General features: G+C 35.8%; 1 protein-coding gene across 1 annotated transcript in view; it reads left to right on the forward strand.

Annotated features, from left to right (window-relative positions):
- Positions 1-16427, forward strand: part of LOC127112994 (uncharacterized) — a 31036-nt gene extending 14609 nt beyond the window's left edge. Inside the window, exons 11-31 of the mRNA XM_051046424.1 lie at positions 25-205; positions 288-554; positions 649-855; positions 1331-1385; positions 1623-1753; positions 1854-2360; positions 2454-3257; positions 3380-3456; positions 9319-9772; positions 9874-9960; positions 10092-10247; positions 10370-10554; positions 10946-11470; positions 11686-11863; positions 11975-12120; positions 12198-12324; positions 13643-13864; positions 14082-14438; positions 15065-15223; positions 15306-15593; positions 15824-16427. Coding sequence (XP_050902381.1) covers positions 25-205; positions 288-554; positions 649-855; positions 1331-1385; positions 1623-1753; positions 1854-2360; positions 2454-3257; positions 3380-3456; positions 9319-9772; positions 9874-9960; positions 10092-10247; positions 10370-10554; positions 10946-11470; positions 11686-11863; positions 11975-12120; positions 12198-12324; positions 13643-13864; positions 14082-14438; positions 15065-15223; positions 15306-15593; positions 15824-15982 — 5272 coding nt within the window. The 3' untranslated portion in view covers positions 15983-16427. The remainder of the gene's footprint in view (positions 1-24; positions 206-287; positions 555-648; positions 856-1330; positions 1386-1622; positions 1754-1853; positions 2361-2453; positions 3258-3379; positions 3457-9318; positions 9773-9873; positions 9961-10091; positions 10248-10369; positions 10555-10945; positions 11471-11685; positions 11864-11974; positions 12121-12197; positions 12325-13642; positions 13865-14081; positions 14439-15064; positions 15224-15305; positions 15594-15823) is intronic.
- Positions 16428-17210: the final 783 nt, after the last annotated feature.

The following is a 17210-nucleotide window of genomic DNA, read 5'->3' on the forward strand; positions in this document are numbered from 1 at the left end:
ATGTTTCCTTTCTAAATTGTTTAGGTTTGAAACATTTGATACAAATGCACAATCACCGTTCGGATTAGGTAAGAGAATTCGAGTTTCTGCAACTAGCATCTTGAATGTAAATGTCAGTGCAGCAAATCTTGAATCCTTTGTGGGGAGTGTTCATTCATGGAGAAGACAGCTAGAGTTTGAACAGAAAGCATCCAAGCTAAATGCGGTCAAATTCTGAATCCATTATCCATATTTATCCTTTAAAGCTCTTAAACTTTTAAAAGCCTTGCTAACTGTTTGGAATGCAGGAGGCTGGTGGTCAACACAAAGGAGAAAGTACAACTTTTTCTGCTCTAGATGAGGATGACTTGCAGACTGTGATAGTAGAAAATAAACTTGGGTGTGATATCTTTGTCAAAAAAGTTGAGCATGATGTAGATACAGTTGACATGCTACATCACGGAGACTGTGTTTCTGTGTGGATTCCTCCTCCACGGTTTTCAAATAGGTTAAATGTTGCAGATGAATCTAGAGAAGCACGTTACTATGTCGCAGTACAGATACTGGAAGCAAAGGTCATGATGCAAATGGTTATACAGAATTCTAATTGGATGCCTGCTTTTCCTTCCTACCCATAACATTGAAATCAACTCATTTCAAATTTTGCAGGGTTTATCTATAATTGATGATGGTAACAGCCATAACTTCTTCTGTGCCTTGCGTCTTGTTGTTGACAGTCAGGCGTCCGAGCAGCAAAAGCTTTTTCCTCAGAGTGCAAGAACAAAGTGTGTCAAGCCTATAATATCAAGAATTAATAGTCGGGATGAAGGCAATGTAAAGTGGAATGAACTTTTTATATTTGAAGTTCCCCGAAAGGTAATTGATGTGTGATGTGCGTCATTAATTGATTAGGTTTATGTTTTTATTCTTTTTTGTTCCTATAATGCTCATTGACTGAGATAACTTTTAGAATGACATTATGCAGAAACTAAACTGTGCTCTCATAATATGTATTTCATGTTCTGGCATAGTGACATTACGTTAGAAAAGTTGCCTTGCATAGGCTAAAGAAAGCTCATTTATGCTATTTTTATTTTACATTCAACTTATGGTTTCTCCTTTTTTATTTTATTTTTCTTGCTATGTGTTTATTTAATAGCATAATTTCGACCTATTTAGTCTTTGAAATGTAATAAGAGCTTCATTGAAACTTTCTTTTGCTTTGGCTTTTTTGTTTAATCTGCAATTTCCCCCAACTTATATATCAACATGTTCTACATTCTTCAATTTGAAATTTTGTACATCCTTAGGAGTTTGCTGCATTTAATGTCACATTGATAAATTGTAACAGGCCCCTGCCAAGTTGGAAATAGAGGTTACAAATCTTGCTGCAAAAGCCGGGAAAGGTATTTCTTGAATGCCTTATTTAGTGAAATGTCGCATATAGTTTGGATGTCTGTTCAGTGTGGCTTTGTTTATTTTAAACAAATTTATAGGCAATCTGATTAGTTAACACATTTTCTTCCCATGTCACATTTTCTTCTATTGGTTCATTATCATATATTGTTACCGCATTGGAGTTTTTTTTTCCTTTCAACTCAGCATGTTTTTTTCCCCTCAAAACTTGTCTTTTCATCTTGCAGGGGATGTCGTGGGTGCACTTTCCTTTTCTGTTGGACATGGTGCTAATACTCTTAAGAAAGTTGCTTCAGTGAGAATGTTTCATCAACCATATGATGCTCAAAATATTAGATCGTATCCATTTACTAGAATGGTTAGTTACCATTCACTACATTGTTTTTACCAGATTTGTCCATCTGATAAGTTATTAATTTCTATAAAATACTTTGCTTATTTCTCGTTCACTTTTGCAGGGTCAGCAAAGCAATGTTGAATTCATGCATGACAGCTCCCTCGTTGTTTCAACTTCTTATTTTGAAAGAAATACTATTGCTAATCTTCAAAAAGAATTGGAAAGTGAAAATACTAGGGATAGAGACATAGGTTTTTGGGTGGGTCTTGACCCACAGGGTGAGTGGGAGAGTGTCCGATCATTACTTCCACTTACAGTTGGTCCAAAATTCTTACAGAAGGAATATATCGGTATGGAAGTTGTGATGAAAAATGGGAAGAAGCATGTAATTTTCAGGGGTCTTGTCGGAGTAGTGAATGATTCAGATGTTATATTGACTATTTCAACGTGTAATGCTTCTTGTGGTCATGAGCCCTCACTTGGAACAAGCACTTCGAATACAGTGGTTGAAGAAGTCTTTCAAAATCAGTATTATCAGCCATCATCAGGTTGGGGTAACAGTTGGCCAGGTGTACACCCTGATAATCCTAGACACTGGAGCACAAGGGACTTCTCGGCCTCATCAAAGGTTGGTATACTTATAGGTTCTTTGTTATCAACTTTTAATTTCCATACCTATTGCACTTATTAAGATCCTCATTCACCTGTATCATTTTTGCAGGACTTCTTTGAACCTCCACTTCCTCCTGGGTGGAAATGGGCTTCAGGTTGGTCTATAGAAAAGTTTCCGCATGTTGACAAGGAAGGCTGGGCATATGGATCAGACATTAAAAATTTAAGATGGCCTCCTACTTCATCAAAATCTTCAACAAAATCGGCCTCTGATGTTGTCCGTCGAAGGCGTTGGATTCGTACTAGACAACCCACTTCTGAACAAGGTGTAGAATCCTTGCAGAGTGGAGTAAGTACTGTGCAACCTGGAGCGTCCACTATTTTATCATGGAGAAGTACGTCAAAGGACTCTGAACAACATTTGCAAATTCGACCTAGCTTTGATAATTCTCAGCCCTCGTATTCATGGAGTCATGCTGTAGCTGTTGGTTCAACTTATATATTTAGCAAAGACCAACAATTAGATCCAGGTTGTAGACCCAATTCTGTGACATCCAATTGTTCTTTAAAGCTAAATGAGATTGAGAAAAAGGATATACTTCTGTGCTGTAATCCTAGCAGTGGAAGTAAACAGTTATGGTTTAGTGTGGGTACAGATGCCTCAGTCCTTAATACTGAACTAAATAACCCTGTATATGATTGGAGAATATCTATTAACTCTCCTATGAAATTGGAGAACCGACTTCCTTGTCCTGCTGAATTTTCAATCTTAGAGAAAACAAAGGAAGGAAATTGTGTCGAGCGACATTGTGGTATCGTTTCTTCTCGTCAGAGTGTACATATCTATTCAGTTGATATTCAGAAACCTTTGTACCTTACTTTGTCTGTGCAGAATGGTTGGGTTATGGAAAAGGTGATAACTAATCTAGCTCTGCTTGTATTACTATAGTATGATTATGATATTTATATTTGAAATTACTAGTGTTTTGTAATTTTGTTGATTCTTCATCATCTTGCTTTTACTCCTTGGTTCAGGAGCCAATTCTTGTGCTGGATCCTGCTTTATCAAATCACGTCTCATCGTTCTGGATGGTTCACCGACAAAGTAGAAGGTTTGTAATATGCTTTTTGGATAAGTCGCATTAATTTATTTTTTTCAATATTATTCTTAGGGATTGTGTATTTTTGCCGTGTTCAGAGTATTATTTTTCTTGTGTTTCTATATTTTCATACTTGAATTTATTTTTGGAGCTGAATGATCTCAAAGCACACTTAAGAAGTGTAAGATAAGAGAAAAGAGTGAAAATTGATTCATTTTCTTTTAAAATTGATTCATAATTCATTTGCTTTTGAATTTCTGTGTTTGTTACAAGGTAGGTCAGGATTTATCAATAATACTTTTCTCTCATCTTTTATTGAGAATCCCAAATTTAACAATTTCTAGTTTATATAATATGCTTCTCTTTTTTCATTATGCGTTTCTCAATTACTAGTTTTTAAGCTTTGGGTTACAAGTTGTGCAGAATCATAAACTATTATTTTTAACATAGTTCGTTTGTTACATAACAGTGATACTTTTCTTATTTTTGTATGAGTGTAATCTATATGATAAGTGCCTTACATCTAATGACATAAACTAGTTTTGTAAGTCTTGAATCTGAATTTCTTGTATTATAATATGGAGAAAAATACACATATCTAAGCCTCCTAACCCCTACTAATTAAAGAAAGATTAAATACAATAATATCCTAAATAATATCCTAATGGATACTACCGATAAAAACAATATATACAGAATAATAATAAAATAACATTCCCCCTCAAGGTGGTGCGTATACATCATAAATATCCATCTTGTCACATATGTATGTAATCCGAGGCCTGCGAAGAGATTTTGTAAAGAGGTCAGCAAGTTAATCCTTGGAATTAAAAAAAGGAGGTTTTGATGGTCCTAGTGGTAATCTTCTCTCTAAAAAAGTGACAGTCGCCTTCTATATGCTTTGTCCTTTCATGAAAAACTGGATTGGAGGAGAGGTACAAAACTTATTGGTTGTCACATATAAGTTCCATATGGCCGACTTCACAAGAGTTCACATGTGGCATGGGCCATGGCTCGATACTCAGATTCTGTACTTGATCGAACAACGACCGTTTGTTTTTTTACTTTGCTATGGGATCAAATTCCCCCCAATAAAAACACAATAACCCGATGTAGATCGTCTATCACTTGCATCTCCTGTCCAATCAACATCTGAATATCCAATAATATTAGTGTTGTCTCTATCACAAAAAACAAGCCTTTTTCCAGGTGATCCTTTGATATACTTAAGGATTCGAATAACTGTTTCCCAATGGTTGTCACAAGGAGAATTTAATAACTGTTTCCTACAAGTCTTCGATATCTTCCTGGATCAGTATATGGCTCTCCCTGATTAGGAAGAAACTTTAAATTAGGATCCATAGGAGTGTCAACTGGTTTGCAGGAAGACCTGTTTCTTCCAAAATATCAAGAGCATATTTCCTTTGAGAGATGACAATATCTGAATTTGATTGAGCTACCTCAACTTTTAGAAAGTAACGAAGAGGACCTAAATCTTTAGTCTGAAAATTTTGAAATAAGTGTTGTTTTAAAGCCTTGATACCCTCAAAATCACCACATGTAATTACAATGTCGTCAACATAAACCATTAGATAAATATATTTATTGGAAGAACATTTGGTGAAATCAGAGTGATCTGATTCACACCGGTTCATCCCAAATTGTTACAACACTTTACTAAATCTTCCAAACCATGCTGAGGTGATTGTTTCAAGTCGTACAAAGACTTGTGTAATTTACATACCTGATTACACTCCCCCTGAGCAACAAACCCAAGAGGTTGCTCCATGTAAATCTCCTCTTCTAAGTCACCATGCAAGAATGCATTCTTGATATCCAATTGAAATAGAAGTCATTGTTTCATGGTAGCCATAGCTAGAAAGAGGCGAACGAATGTCATCTTCGCAATAGGAGAGACAGTATCACTGTAATCTTGACTGGGGACTTGTGTGTATTCTTTTGCCACTAAGCGAACTTTCAATCGATCTATCTATCCATCAGGACCAACCTTAACATTAAATATGCACCTACAACCAACAACAGATTTTTCAGGTGGGAGAGGAATAAGCTCCAAAGTATGATTAGATTCTAAAGTTGACATTTCATCAAACATTGTCTGTCTCCACCCTAGGGGGAAACTCATCTATTACAATAGATGAACTAGTTGATAAAGGATTGGACTCAACCAACTCAAAATAAGGAATAGGCAAAATTTGATCTAAGTTAGTTTCAGGTACCTGAGTTAGGAAAGTATGGTACGTCATCAAAGAATGTAACATCTGCAGACCTGAGATGAAACGATCAGAAAAATATTCTTGTGCATTGTCACTGCGTAAAATGCAAATTGTTTTGCCAAACTGTGTCGAGGTTTCATAACAGAAATTCTTAAAAATATTAAGCAACTCAGAACGATCGTTCATTAAAAACTTCCAAGTTCGTCTTGAGAAATCATCAATAAAAGTAACATAATACCTATACCGAATTCGACTAGGACCCCACACATCAGAATGAACGACGTCAAAAAGAGACAAAGCTCTGCCATTAATGCGACGGGAAAAAGAAACTCTAACATGTGTTTCTAACTGACACGACTCACATTGTAAGGACTCTAAATGAGGAAGACCTGACACCATTTTCTTCAATTTTGATAAACTCGGATGACTTAAGCGACGATGCTGAAGATCAGGAGATTCAGCAGTTAGCACATATAGCGGAAGTGAGTGGTTGAAGATTAAAAGACCACTAGATTCAATTCCGACTCCAACTGTTTGTCCCGTACTCCGGTCCTGTATCAAAAAGGAATCAGAAGTAAATGTTATGACACAGTTTAAAGAGACTGGTTAATTTGCTTATAGAAATCAAAATGAAAGGACAATTAGGAATCAATAAAATAGAACTCAAAGAGAGTGAGGGATAGGTGATACTCGTCCATCACCAGTTGCCTCAATTTTAGATCTATCTGCAACAGTAATATAATGTGGATATTTAGGTGGTGATAATTCAGAGAAAAGTGAGGCATTACCGATCACATGGTCTGAAGCACCAGAATCCGTAACCCATCCAATAGGAGCAACATGAGAAAGACAAACCATTGAACTACCAGTACGAGCAATAATAGCTGAGGAGGTTGTTTGTTGTGCTGCCTTCAATCGCAAATACTCCTGATACTCATCGGAAGAGAAAATAGTTTCGAGTTTAGCCTTTGATTCACGGTTTGCAGTGGTTTGCGCAACATTAGCAGTTTTGATCGGGTAGCCATGTAAGTCAAAGCACCAATCTTGAGTGTGCCCGTCTTTCCTGCAATGAGTGCAATGGAAGTTACTTCTACCTCCTCTACCACGTCCTCGACCACGGCCAAGTCTACCACGTCCTCCATTATTGAAGTTAGAAACAAAAGCAGAGGACTCAAGAGTAGTATGAGTGTCATCACTTGGTAGAGATACTCGGACGAGACGATCAATTAGTTCTTCTACCGTTGGGATGGTAATATTTGTTATCGCCTGGTCTTTAACCGAACTACATTTTTTAGAGAGGCCATGAAGGACAAACACCATTAACATATTGTCAAGCTTGCCTAATATCTTCGTAATATCATCACTAACCAGCATAAGTTTGAGGCCATCAATAGTAGATTTAGCACGGGTGAGATATTCTGATAAATCTTGATCATTCATTTGAAGAGTAGCCAAATTACGGACTATGCATATATTATTAAGAAATGTGGTTGGATTTAATTCAATCTTATAAAACCGATTGGTAGAGTGAGGACTGCCCCCATTTATAAACACATGTTCAGGCCATATATTACTCGATGTGGGACTTTTAACAAAAAACCTCACGCTCAGGACTAGACAACTCGAGCATGGAAATAAATGGTGGGTGGTCCGATAGCGGAAATCATAGACGCTGGCCCACCGAATCTTAAACGAGACTCTTGATACCATGTTAAAAAATGTGGTTGGACCTAACTCAACCCTACAAAACCGGTTGGTAGAGTAAGGATTGCACCCCTTATAAACACATGTTCAGACCGTATAGTATCCGATATGGGACTCTTAGCACATACATTCTTTGAATATCGTTAGCATAAAGGTTTTTAGCCTTCTGCCAAACCTCATAACATGATCTCTATACGCACAAAAGTGTGCCATCAAATTTGGTTCAATAGAATTCCACAACAATTATACAAGTTGATAGTAAGCGGCTTCCCAATCATCTTGTATCTCTTTATCAATTTGAGAAACCTTTTTAGCAGGATGGTTTGACAAACGTTATCCTAAAAACTATAACTCAACCGAAGCATACCAATTCAAATAGTTTTTATTACCATTTAATTTAGTCATGGTAATAACAAGTGTTCCTTGAAACGCAAACGAAAAAAGACTATTTTTGGGAGGATTCTTCTCAACAACACCATTCTTTGGGCTTGGAATTTCAGTCATGATTTCAACACCACCAACTAAAGAACCCTAGATCGCAGAAGCAACACACAAGAAAAACTAGGGTTGTGAACCAAAAAAAAAATTGGGTTGTAAACCAAGAAAAAAATAGGGTTTTGAATCAAACTCTAGATACCATCTTGAATCTGAATTTCTTGTATTATTATGTGGAGAAAAATACGCACATATATATATATATATATATATAGGCTAAGCCTCCTAATCAACCCTACTAATTAAGGAAATATTCAATACAATAATATCCTAATTGATACTACAATAATATTTGGTGGGCCACCTACTATAGTTTTTGCTATCGGGTCACCCACCATTTATTTTCACACTCCAGTTTTCTGAGCGTGAGGCGGGGTGTTAAGAGTCTCACATCGGATAATATATGGCCTGAACATGTGTTTATAAGTGGGACAGTCCTCATTCTAACAACCGGATTTGTAGGGTTGTGTTAGGCTCAACCACATTTCTTAAAGAGGAACAATCTTTTCAAAAATTTTGTTGTTCATCCCCTTAGTTAGAAGATTTGCAACGTTGTCTTGAGAAGAAACGAATGGAGTGCACATAAGATCACTATCTAACTTTTTTTTGATGAAGTATATGTCAACTTCAATATGTTTGGTTCTATCATGCTGCACTGGGTTATGGGCTATGCTAATAGCAGATTTATTATCACAATAAAGTCTCATTGGTTTCATCACTCTTTATCTTTAAGTCTTTTAATATCATTTTCAGCCAAAGTAGTTCACATATCCCTCATGCTATTGCTCTGAATTCTGCTTCAGCACTAGATCTAGATACAACACTTTGTTTTTTACTCTTCCAAGTCAAAAGATTCCCACCCAGAAAAGTACAATATCCTTTAGTTGATCTTCTATCCACAATTGATCATGCATAGTCAGCATCACTATATGCTTCAAGACTCACACTTCTATTTCGTTCAAACAAAATTCCTTTATCTGGAGTTTCTTTTAAATATTGCAAAATTCTTCTACTGGCTTGTAAGGTGAGGGGTGTCACTCTATATAAACTCTTTAGAGGCTTTATATCTAATCAAAGTGGGACTTGGATTCTTTCCAATACACCTCCTCACGTCCAACACTCTTTTGGACTTGGTGTGTAGATATAAACGGTAGACGGTCCAAGGTCGGATCGTAGGCTCTGATACGATGTTTGAAATTGAATAGTATATTTCAAGTATGTTAAAGTATGTTAAAATTTCAAGCACTAATTTCTTTATATAAGACTATCGTAATTTAATTGGCCTAACTAATGGACTAAAGCCCGAATAAAAATTACTACTAATAGTAGTAAAAATAACTTATTTACATCAGTGGGGGAAGTTCTTACCTTACAAATTGGTTTTGTAATTTTGAGTTAAGTTCTATCCAAATTTTAAGAATATAAATGATCATTTTTGTAGGAAATTGCGTTTGAGTATAGAACATGATATGGGTGGGACAAGTGCTGCACCAAAAACATTAAGACTTTTTGTCCCTTATTGGATTGTCAATGAATCTTCCCTGCCTTTGTCATATCGTTTGGTGGAAGTGGAACCTTTGGAAAATGCAGAGGTGGATTCGGTCTCACTTTCTAGGGCTGTCAGGTCTGCTAAGACAGCTTTGAAAAATCCCATTAGCTCGCTGGATAGAAGGCATTTTAGTTCAAGGAAGAACCTACAAGTACTTGAAGTAATTGAAGACAGCAACCCATTTCCCAGCATGCTTTCTCCACAAGATTATGCTGGCCGTAGTGGAGTTACAATGTTTCAATCTCAGAAAGATACATACTTGTCACCTAGGCTGGGCATTTCTGTTTCGATGCGCTATTCTGAAGTTTACAGCCCTGGGGTTTCTCTGCTTGAACTGGAAAACAAGGTGTTATTAATAAATTACCAAACCAACAGCCTCTTCTTTTTAGTAAGGCATATTAGTACTGTTTGTACCTTACTATATAATGTTCATTGAAACTCGTGTAGGAACGTATTGATGTTAAGGCTTTCAAATCTGAAGGATCTTACTACAAGCTTTCAGCATTGTTGAAAATGACTTCAGACAGAACAAAGGTCGGAATGTTATACTAGTACTTGCCTTATATTGATTTATTTTCTAGTTTATATACTTATGTTCCTGCAATATGTATAACTTATCATGGTTACCCTTGATATTAGTAACTGTCAAACTATTTGATGTCCAGGTGGTTCAGTTCCAGCCACACACAATGTTCATCAATAGGGTTGGATGTAGTCTCTGCCTACAGCAATCCGATACTCAGTCTGTTGTATGGATACATCCCACTGATCCTCCAAAACCATTTGAGTGGCAGTCGTCAGCTAAAGTTGAACTTTTGAAGGTCTGTCATTAATTTTCAGAATATATCTTTAGCTTATATATTTGGCTTGTTTTCTATATTCTCTTGTGAAGTTTCTGTATGAGAAACTACTATATTCTCATACAAATCCTATATTCATTCAGTTACGGATAGATGGCTACAAATGGAGTACACCATTCAGTGTAGGTTATGAAGGTATAATGCGCATTAGTTTGAAAAAAGATGTTGGAGATGAAACAATGCAATTAAGGGTTGCAGTAAGAAGTGGCGCTAAGAGATCACGATTTGAAGTGGTTTTTCGTCTGAATTCATTGTCAAGTCCTTACAGGTTTTTGTACTCTCATTATGTTCTCCATGAATCGTCATAATAATTTTATTTTTTTATATTGTTTTAACACTGAGGTAAAGGAGAATAGTCTTTGCGTAAGTCCTTGTATATATCGTGAAAAACATTTGAAGCGGTTATTTTCCTTGGACTTTGGATCAACTTGTCCGAGATAAGATGTATTCTTTTTCAGTAGCATTTGAAGGATGCAGTATTTCCCATTACTTCATCTACCTATGCCATTGTTGTGATCTAAATTTTGGTTAAGATTTGAGACTAAATTTTGGTTAAGATTTGAGACTAAATTTTCTTGACTTTGTTTCTTTCTTCATCTTTATCACTGTTTGTGATAGATTGGAATTTCCCTGTTTTTTAAATACTTTTCTATCAACAGAGTTGAAAATCGTTCGATGTTCCTACCCATTCGTTTTCGTCAAGCTGATGGTATCGGTGATTCCTGGCAACTGCTGCTTCCAAACTCTGCTGCTTCTTTTCTGTGGGAAGATCTTGGTAGAAGACGTTTGTTGGAACTCTTGGTAGATGGTACTGACCAAATGAAATCACTGAAGTACGATATCGATGAAATTTCTGATCACACGCCTGTCCATGTAGCAGAAGGACCAACCAGAGCGTTGCGTGTTACAATTGTAAAGGAAGAGAAAACCAATGTTGTTAAGATCAGTGATTGGATGCCTGAAACTGAACCAATAGGAGTTATGAGCCGAAGACATTCATCATCAGTGAATGATTCTCAAAAGCAACAGCTAATGTCAGATACGGACTTTGAGTTTCACATCAATGTTGATCTTGCTGAGTTTGGGGTGTCTATTGTTGATCATACACCAGAGGAAATTTTGTACCTGTCTGTTCAGAATCTTGTTCTGGCATATTCAACCGGTTTGGGATCCGGAATCAGTAGGTAAGATTTTCATTTAATCAACATATGTGTCTTTGAATTCGTTTACAACATGGAAGCTGGATATTTATATAGTTCAGTTCAAACCTAATATCTTGCTAACTGGTGAACTCGGACACTTTCCAGAAGATTTAACATGACTATACCAAGACATTTTTGTCTGGTTATCCCATTATTTACAAATTTTAATATTGAGAATACAATATCTCGTGTTCCAGATTCAAACTCAGAATGTGTGGGCTACAAGTGGACAACCAACTGCCATTAACTCCAATGCCAGTCCTCTTCAGGCCTCAAAGAGCTGTGTCAGAGACTGATTATATCCTGAAATTTTCCATTACAATACAATCAAATGGATCATTGGATCTTTGTGTCTATCCATACATTGGTCTTCATGTGAGTGTCACCACATTATAATATAAGTATTTAGCAAAGAGATGTGTTAATTCTTAACTTGTTTATGAATCGTGAGGTTTTGAATTGTTTATGACTGATTATGGTAAACAGGGGCCGGAAAGTTCTGCTGCCTTTTTAGTAAACATCCATGAACCTATTATTTGGCGCCTTCATGAAATGATCCAGCAGGTGAAGCTTGGTAGGCTGTCTGAATCTCAAACAACTGCTGCATCAGTTGATCCAATCATTCAAATTGGGTAAGCAGGGCTCTTGAAAATGCATCATTATGTGTGTTGGGTTTCTAGAAGCTATATAACATTACCTCGCATTACAGTGTCCTTAATATTTCGGAAGTACGGTTCAAAGTGTCGATGGCTATGTCGCCAAGTCAAAGACCTAGGGGAGTGCTTGGATTTTGGGCATCTTTAATGACTGCATTAGGCAACACGGAAAATATGCCTGTAAGTATTTTAGTTTCTTTATGTGAAAACTAAATAATATATTCTGAGTATGTCAAAAAATGTACAAGCACTATTCTAATCTAATTGGTTTAACTAATGGACTAAAGGTCCCAATATAATTTAGTAAAAATATCTGCAGCAAATATTCCGCCTTCATTGTTGTCTGTAATAGAAAAGTGGAAGGGATGAAGAATTGTTCATATTGATTTAATAAGAGTTGAGAGAAGAGAGAATTCTGTTTATAATTCTCTTATGAATTAACAGAAAATGAATGTTAGTTTTACATTGAATTAGCCAACTGCTATTTATAATAGGCTGGGTCTGAATTAAGTTAGTTACACTCAGTTACAGCTCAGTACATAGTTGTTGTAACAACCTTCTAGAGTTTTCTAAAGCTTTGTAACTAATTCATTTCTAACTGTTATTCTGTTTGAAGGGGTGGATTTAGTCCCACATATAAAGTTTGGGCAGTTTTCACCTTACAAGTTGGTTTTGTAGGAATAAGTTATGTCCAACCCACACATTCTAAGATTTTCTATAAATTTACCTTATTTTACGGACTGTTATGTAAATTTCTAGTAGCTTCTTGCCTAAGATTAGTTAGTTAGCCTTATATGTTTGTTTTTTAACTATAAACATCTTATGCAAGTTTTTCTAAACGATTAAAAATTTCCAAGAGAATGACTACCATGTAGTAGACTCGTAAAACATCTAGTGTATCTAAAGAGATGCTGAAACAGAGGAAAAAGAAGCATTGAATGCAATGTTGTGAGTGTATTAATAATTGAGCAGGTGAAAAATTAAGAAATGTGTTGAAACAGAAAATTTCGAAGATATTTCAGTTACGAGAGAATGTGGAATACCAAAGGGGATCTAATTACATAGATCTAGTTATTTATAGTTCTGACAAATCTGTTAGATCCATATTGCCCAACAGTAACAGGTGTCTGAAATCCATTGCAACAGATTTGGTTTCTCAGTCTTACAAAGCTTTAACTGATTCTGTTTAATAGACACGTGACTAAGTGCCTCACTGACAGGTAGCTATTATGGGACTCTATCAAAGTCTTGGCTAAAACTGATATTCTGTGACCATACTCTTAACAATGTTTGACTAATTTTGCAATAATGTTATTTTATGAAACCTATCTTTTCTGCAGATATATCTTTAGATGATGGAGATCTTTGGCGTGACAAGTTTTGAAATGTTATGCCTTTTTTTTTTACAAATGAGATGTTATACCTTAAGTTTACTCAGTTTTATGGTTTGGAGAATATAACAAGTGATGTTAATGATAAATGTGTACTTCTGATCCAGGTCAGGATAAACCACAGGTTCAATGAGAACGTATGTATGAGGCAGAGTTCTATGATTAGCATGGCTATCTCAAATATCCGGAAAGATCTTCTAGGCCAACCGCTTCAGCTGCTTTCAGGTGTTGATATATTGGGCAATGCAAGTAGTGCACTTGGACATATGAGCAAAGGTGTAGCTGCATTGTCTATGGATAAGAAGTTTATTCAAAGTCGACAGAGACAGGTTTTGTCCAGGCTGTTCTTCTTTTCTTGTTCTTTAAATTTGGATAATGTATTACCCACTAAACCTAAAAGTTAAAGATTTTAAGTAGTACTTTCCTTAGCTAGTGCGTTTCTCACCTTATTTTTTTCTTATTCTTATTGTGTTTTTAAAATTTTCAGGTCATGTGTAGTGATTTAGTAGGATGCTGACAACCATATTTAATATAACTGTGTGACAGGAAAACAAAGGTGTGGAGGATTTTGGTGATGTTATAAGAGAGGGAGGTGGAGCTTTTGCTAAAGGTTTATTCAGAGGGGTAACTGGCATTTTAACAAAGCCTCTTGAAGGAGCTAAAACTTCGGGCGTCGAAGGTTTTGTTCAGGGTGTTGGGAAGGGTATTATTGGTGCAGCTGCTCAACCTGTGAGTGGTGTTCTGGATCTTCTGTCAAAAACGACAGAAGGTGCCAATGCTATGAGAATGAAAATTGCCTCTGCTATAACATCTGATGAACAGCTTCTCCGGAGGAGGTTGCCTCGTGTTATAAGTGGTGATAATTTGCTTCAATTATATGAGGAGTATAAAGCTCAAGGACAGGTACCATGAGCAACTAACTATAAATCACAGCCCTGAAATTGATTCTGTTATTTACACATTTGACTCTTAATTATAATACTAGGTATGAAATGTATTGAAACAAAAAAAGTTAATTCTCATTCAAATCCTAAGCTTAATTATTGAGATCCACTCAATTAAAATCACCCAATTTTCAAGATTAAAGAAAAGATAATACTCTCACCAGTGATAAATTTAAGTAAAAGTCAAAATGTATTTGATCCAAATTTGAACAAAATACATTTTTACTATTGCTTATATTAAAGACTGGTTGGATTACCTTTTAATTTGAAGTAGAAAATGATGCAATTGTACAATTCATTTCGGAAATACGCAACTTTTAACAGATACTACAGTTGTAGGCTGAAAAGTTGAATGCTGGGATTGTGTAATATAGTGTGATTGAAGATCTTGCTTTGGAATACTACATTATTTGACCATTGTTGTGACTTCTAACAAAAATATTGCTAGCTAATTTACTTGTTATGTTGCATGACCGAATTGTGCGATCAATTTGCTTTGTTGATTTTTTATCTTTTGATTTTTGATGAATTTTGACTTTCTTTTGGGAGCTCAATTTTAAACAATTGCCATATTTTGTCATGAAGGTAATACTGCAGTTGGCAGAATCAGGTTCATTTTTTGGCCAGGTTGATCTGTTCAAAGTTCGAGGAAAGTTTGCTTTATCAGATGCTTATGAAGATCACTTTATGCTTCCAAAGGGGAAAATCTTCATGGTCACTCATAGAAGAGTCATACTACTGCAAGTATGTATTCAGGATTTTGAACAAAAAAATCCCTTTTTCTTCAATCCACTTTTATTTATCAGCAATCTTTTTATATTGCCAGCAACCGTCCAATATTATTGCTCAGAGGAAGTTCAGCCCTGCAAAGGATCCTTGTTCGATAGTGTGGGAAATACTGTGGGATGACTTTTGTACAATGGAACTGATGCATGGAAAAAAGGACAACCCAAAATCTCCTCCTTCGCAGCTCATTTTATATTTGCAGTCTAGATCATTGGATGTGAAAGAAAATGTTCGTGCTGTAAAATGCTACCCTGAATCCCATCAAGCTCTTCAAGTCTACTCTTCAATTGACCATGCATTGAGCATTTATGGGCCAAATGCCTCAAAAGTATGTTTGTATCCCCTACGCCGTGCTTCATTAAACATTCGTTTGTATATTCGTTAGTTATTACTTGTGGTATCCTTTCCACAATGAATTAACTGGACTATGTCTAAACTGTCATTTGAAAACTTTTTTGACTCTCAGATGTATAAGCATGCTTGATGAACATATGTTTATTTCCAGATATTACTCAGTTCTGACTTCTGGGTGATAAATTATTTTCCATTGATATTCAGGGAATGCTGAAAAATAAAGTAACCAAGCCATATTCACCACTTGTTGATGGTCCTAATGTAGATGTCACACCAAAAGAAGGGGTATGCCCCTGGTCCCCACAACAGATGCCTGGATCAGCTCCTATCTCTTCAAGTTTTGGAAGCAGTTCCAATCACTAGGACTAAGTTTTCATCATATATTGCTTCGCTACATTGAACATAATCAAAGGCTCTATCTCAAATTTGCCTAGCCAAATTCTGCCCCGTCGAAGCCCACGTCAATATGTCTGCTTGATTTTGGTCTTGCTTATATCTGTTCGACAAATGAGGCATAGAACCCTTTGTTTGATAATTTTGCTGACATCCGTTCAACCAATGGAGGCATAGAAAGAAGAGCCCATTTGCTCTTCGTTTTGTAAAGCGTTATCTTTTGCATTTTCCTTACTATCATTATTGACATGATAATGTCCTGGAACAATATACCTAATGGATATGAAATGGTTAGGGATTTAGAATTGATTCAAAATCAGTGGATTTCTTAGGTAGTAGGCATTAGTTCTTGTGTATAATATTGAAGAAAAACAATATCATTGTACATATATAAAAATCACAGAGTAAAACCCAATGATGTTCGTCTGCTCTGCATGACCTTCGAACACGATCATAATTGTGTTCTTTCATTTGAAGCAAGTTTTGAACGTTTGTGTATGAATATAAACCACTTATTATAATGCTTATGACAAATGTTTAATAAACTGAATGGACGGAACCTATAGTTGTGTGTGGTTAATGGAATAGAATGGAATAAATATAAAGGAGGTGGAGGTGTTTCTCTCAGGAAATCTCAAAATACTCTTATGAATTTCCTACAAAATTAAAAAAGCATTTTTGATGTATCATTTTGTAATTAAGTTACATCTTTTTTGTCTAAAATTAATCTGGAGACACATTTTTGTATTCTCTATATGCAAATTGATTATGAGACGTATCTCATATGAAGTGCATGTCCATAATCACCCTAAACCGTAAATTTTGACTTTTATTTTTATAAAATACCGGGTTTAATAGATCATTTATTATAAACTAAACTATACACTTATCAAATAAGATGAAAATTTATATATAAATGAATCAAATTACTACACTACTGCTTTATGCGAAATTTCCCATGTTCCTTTGTTGTTACTTGTATTGCATTGTTGTTTGTGTCTCATGTTATCTATAATGTCCCTTTTGGAAGAGTCTTTTGAAAACACTTCTATGCCTATACCTGTTTGCGCAAGTTCTATAATATGTCAATATCTGGGCAATACATCAATGACATGATTTGCCATAGCTTTCTCCTCCTCTAATTTCTTCTGATGAGGTCACCTAGGTTGATCTCTCAAAGCATCTAGTCTTATATAAA

The sequence above is a fragment of the Lathyrus oleraceus genome, unplaced genomic scaffold (assembly GCF_024323335.1).
Source record: "Lathyrus oleraceus cultivar Zhongwan6 unplaced genomic scaffold, CAAS_Psat_ZW6_1.0 chrUn0232, whole genome shotgun sequence".
Taxonomy (NCBI): domain Eukaryota; kingdom Viridiplantae; phylum Streptophyta; class Magnoliopsida; order Fabales; family Fabaceae; genus Lathyrus; species Lathyrus oleraceus.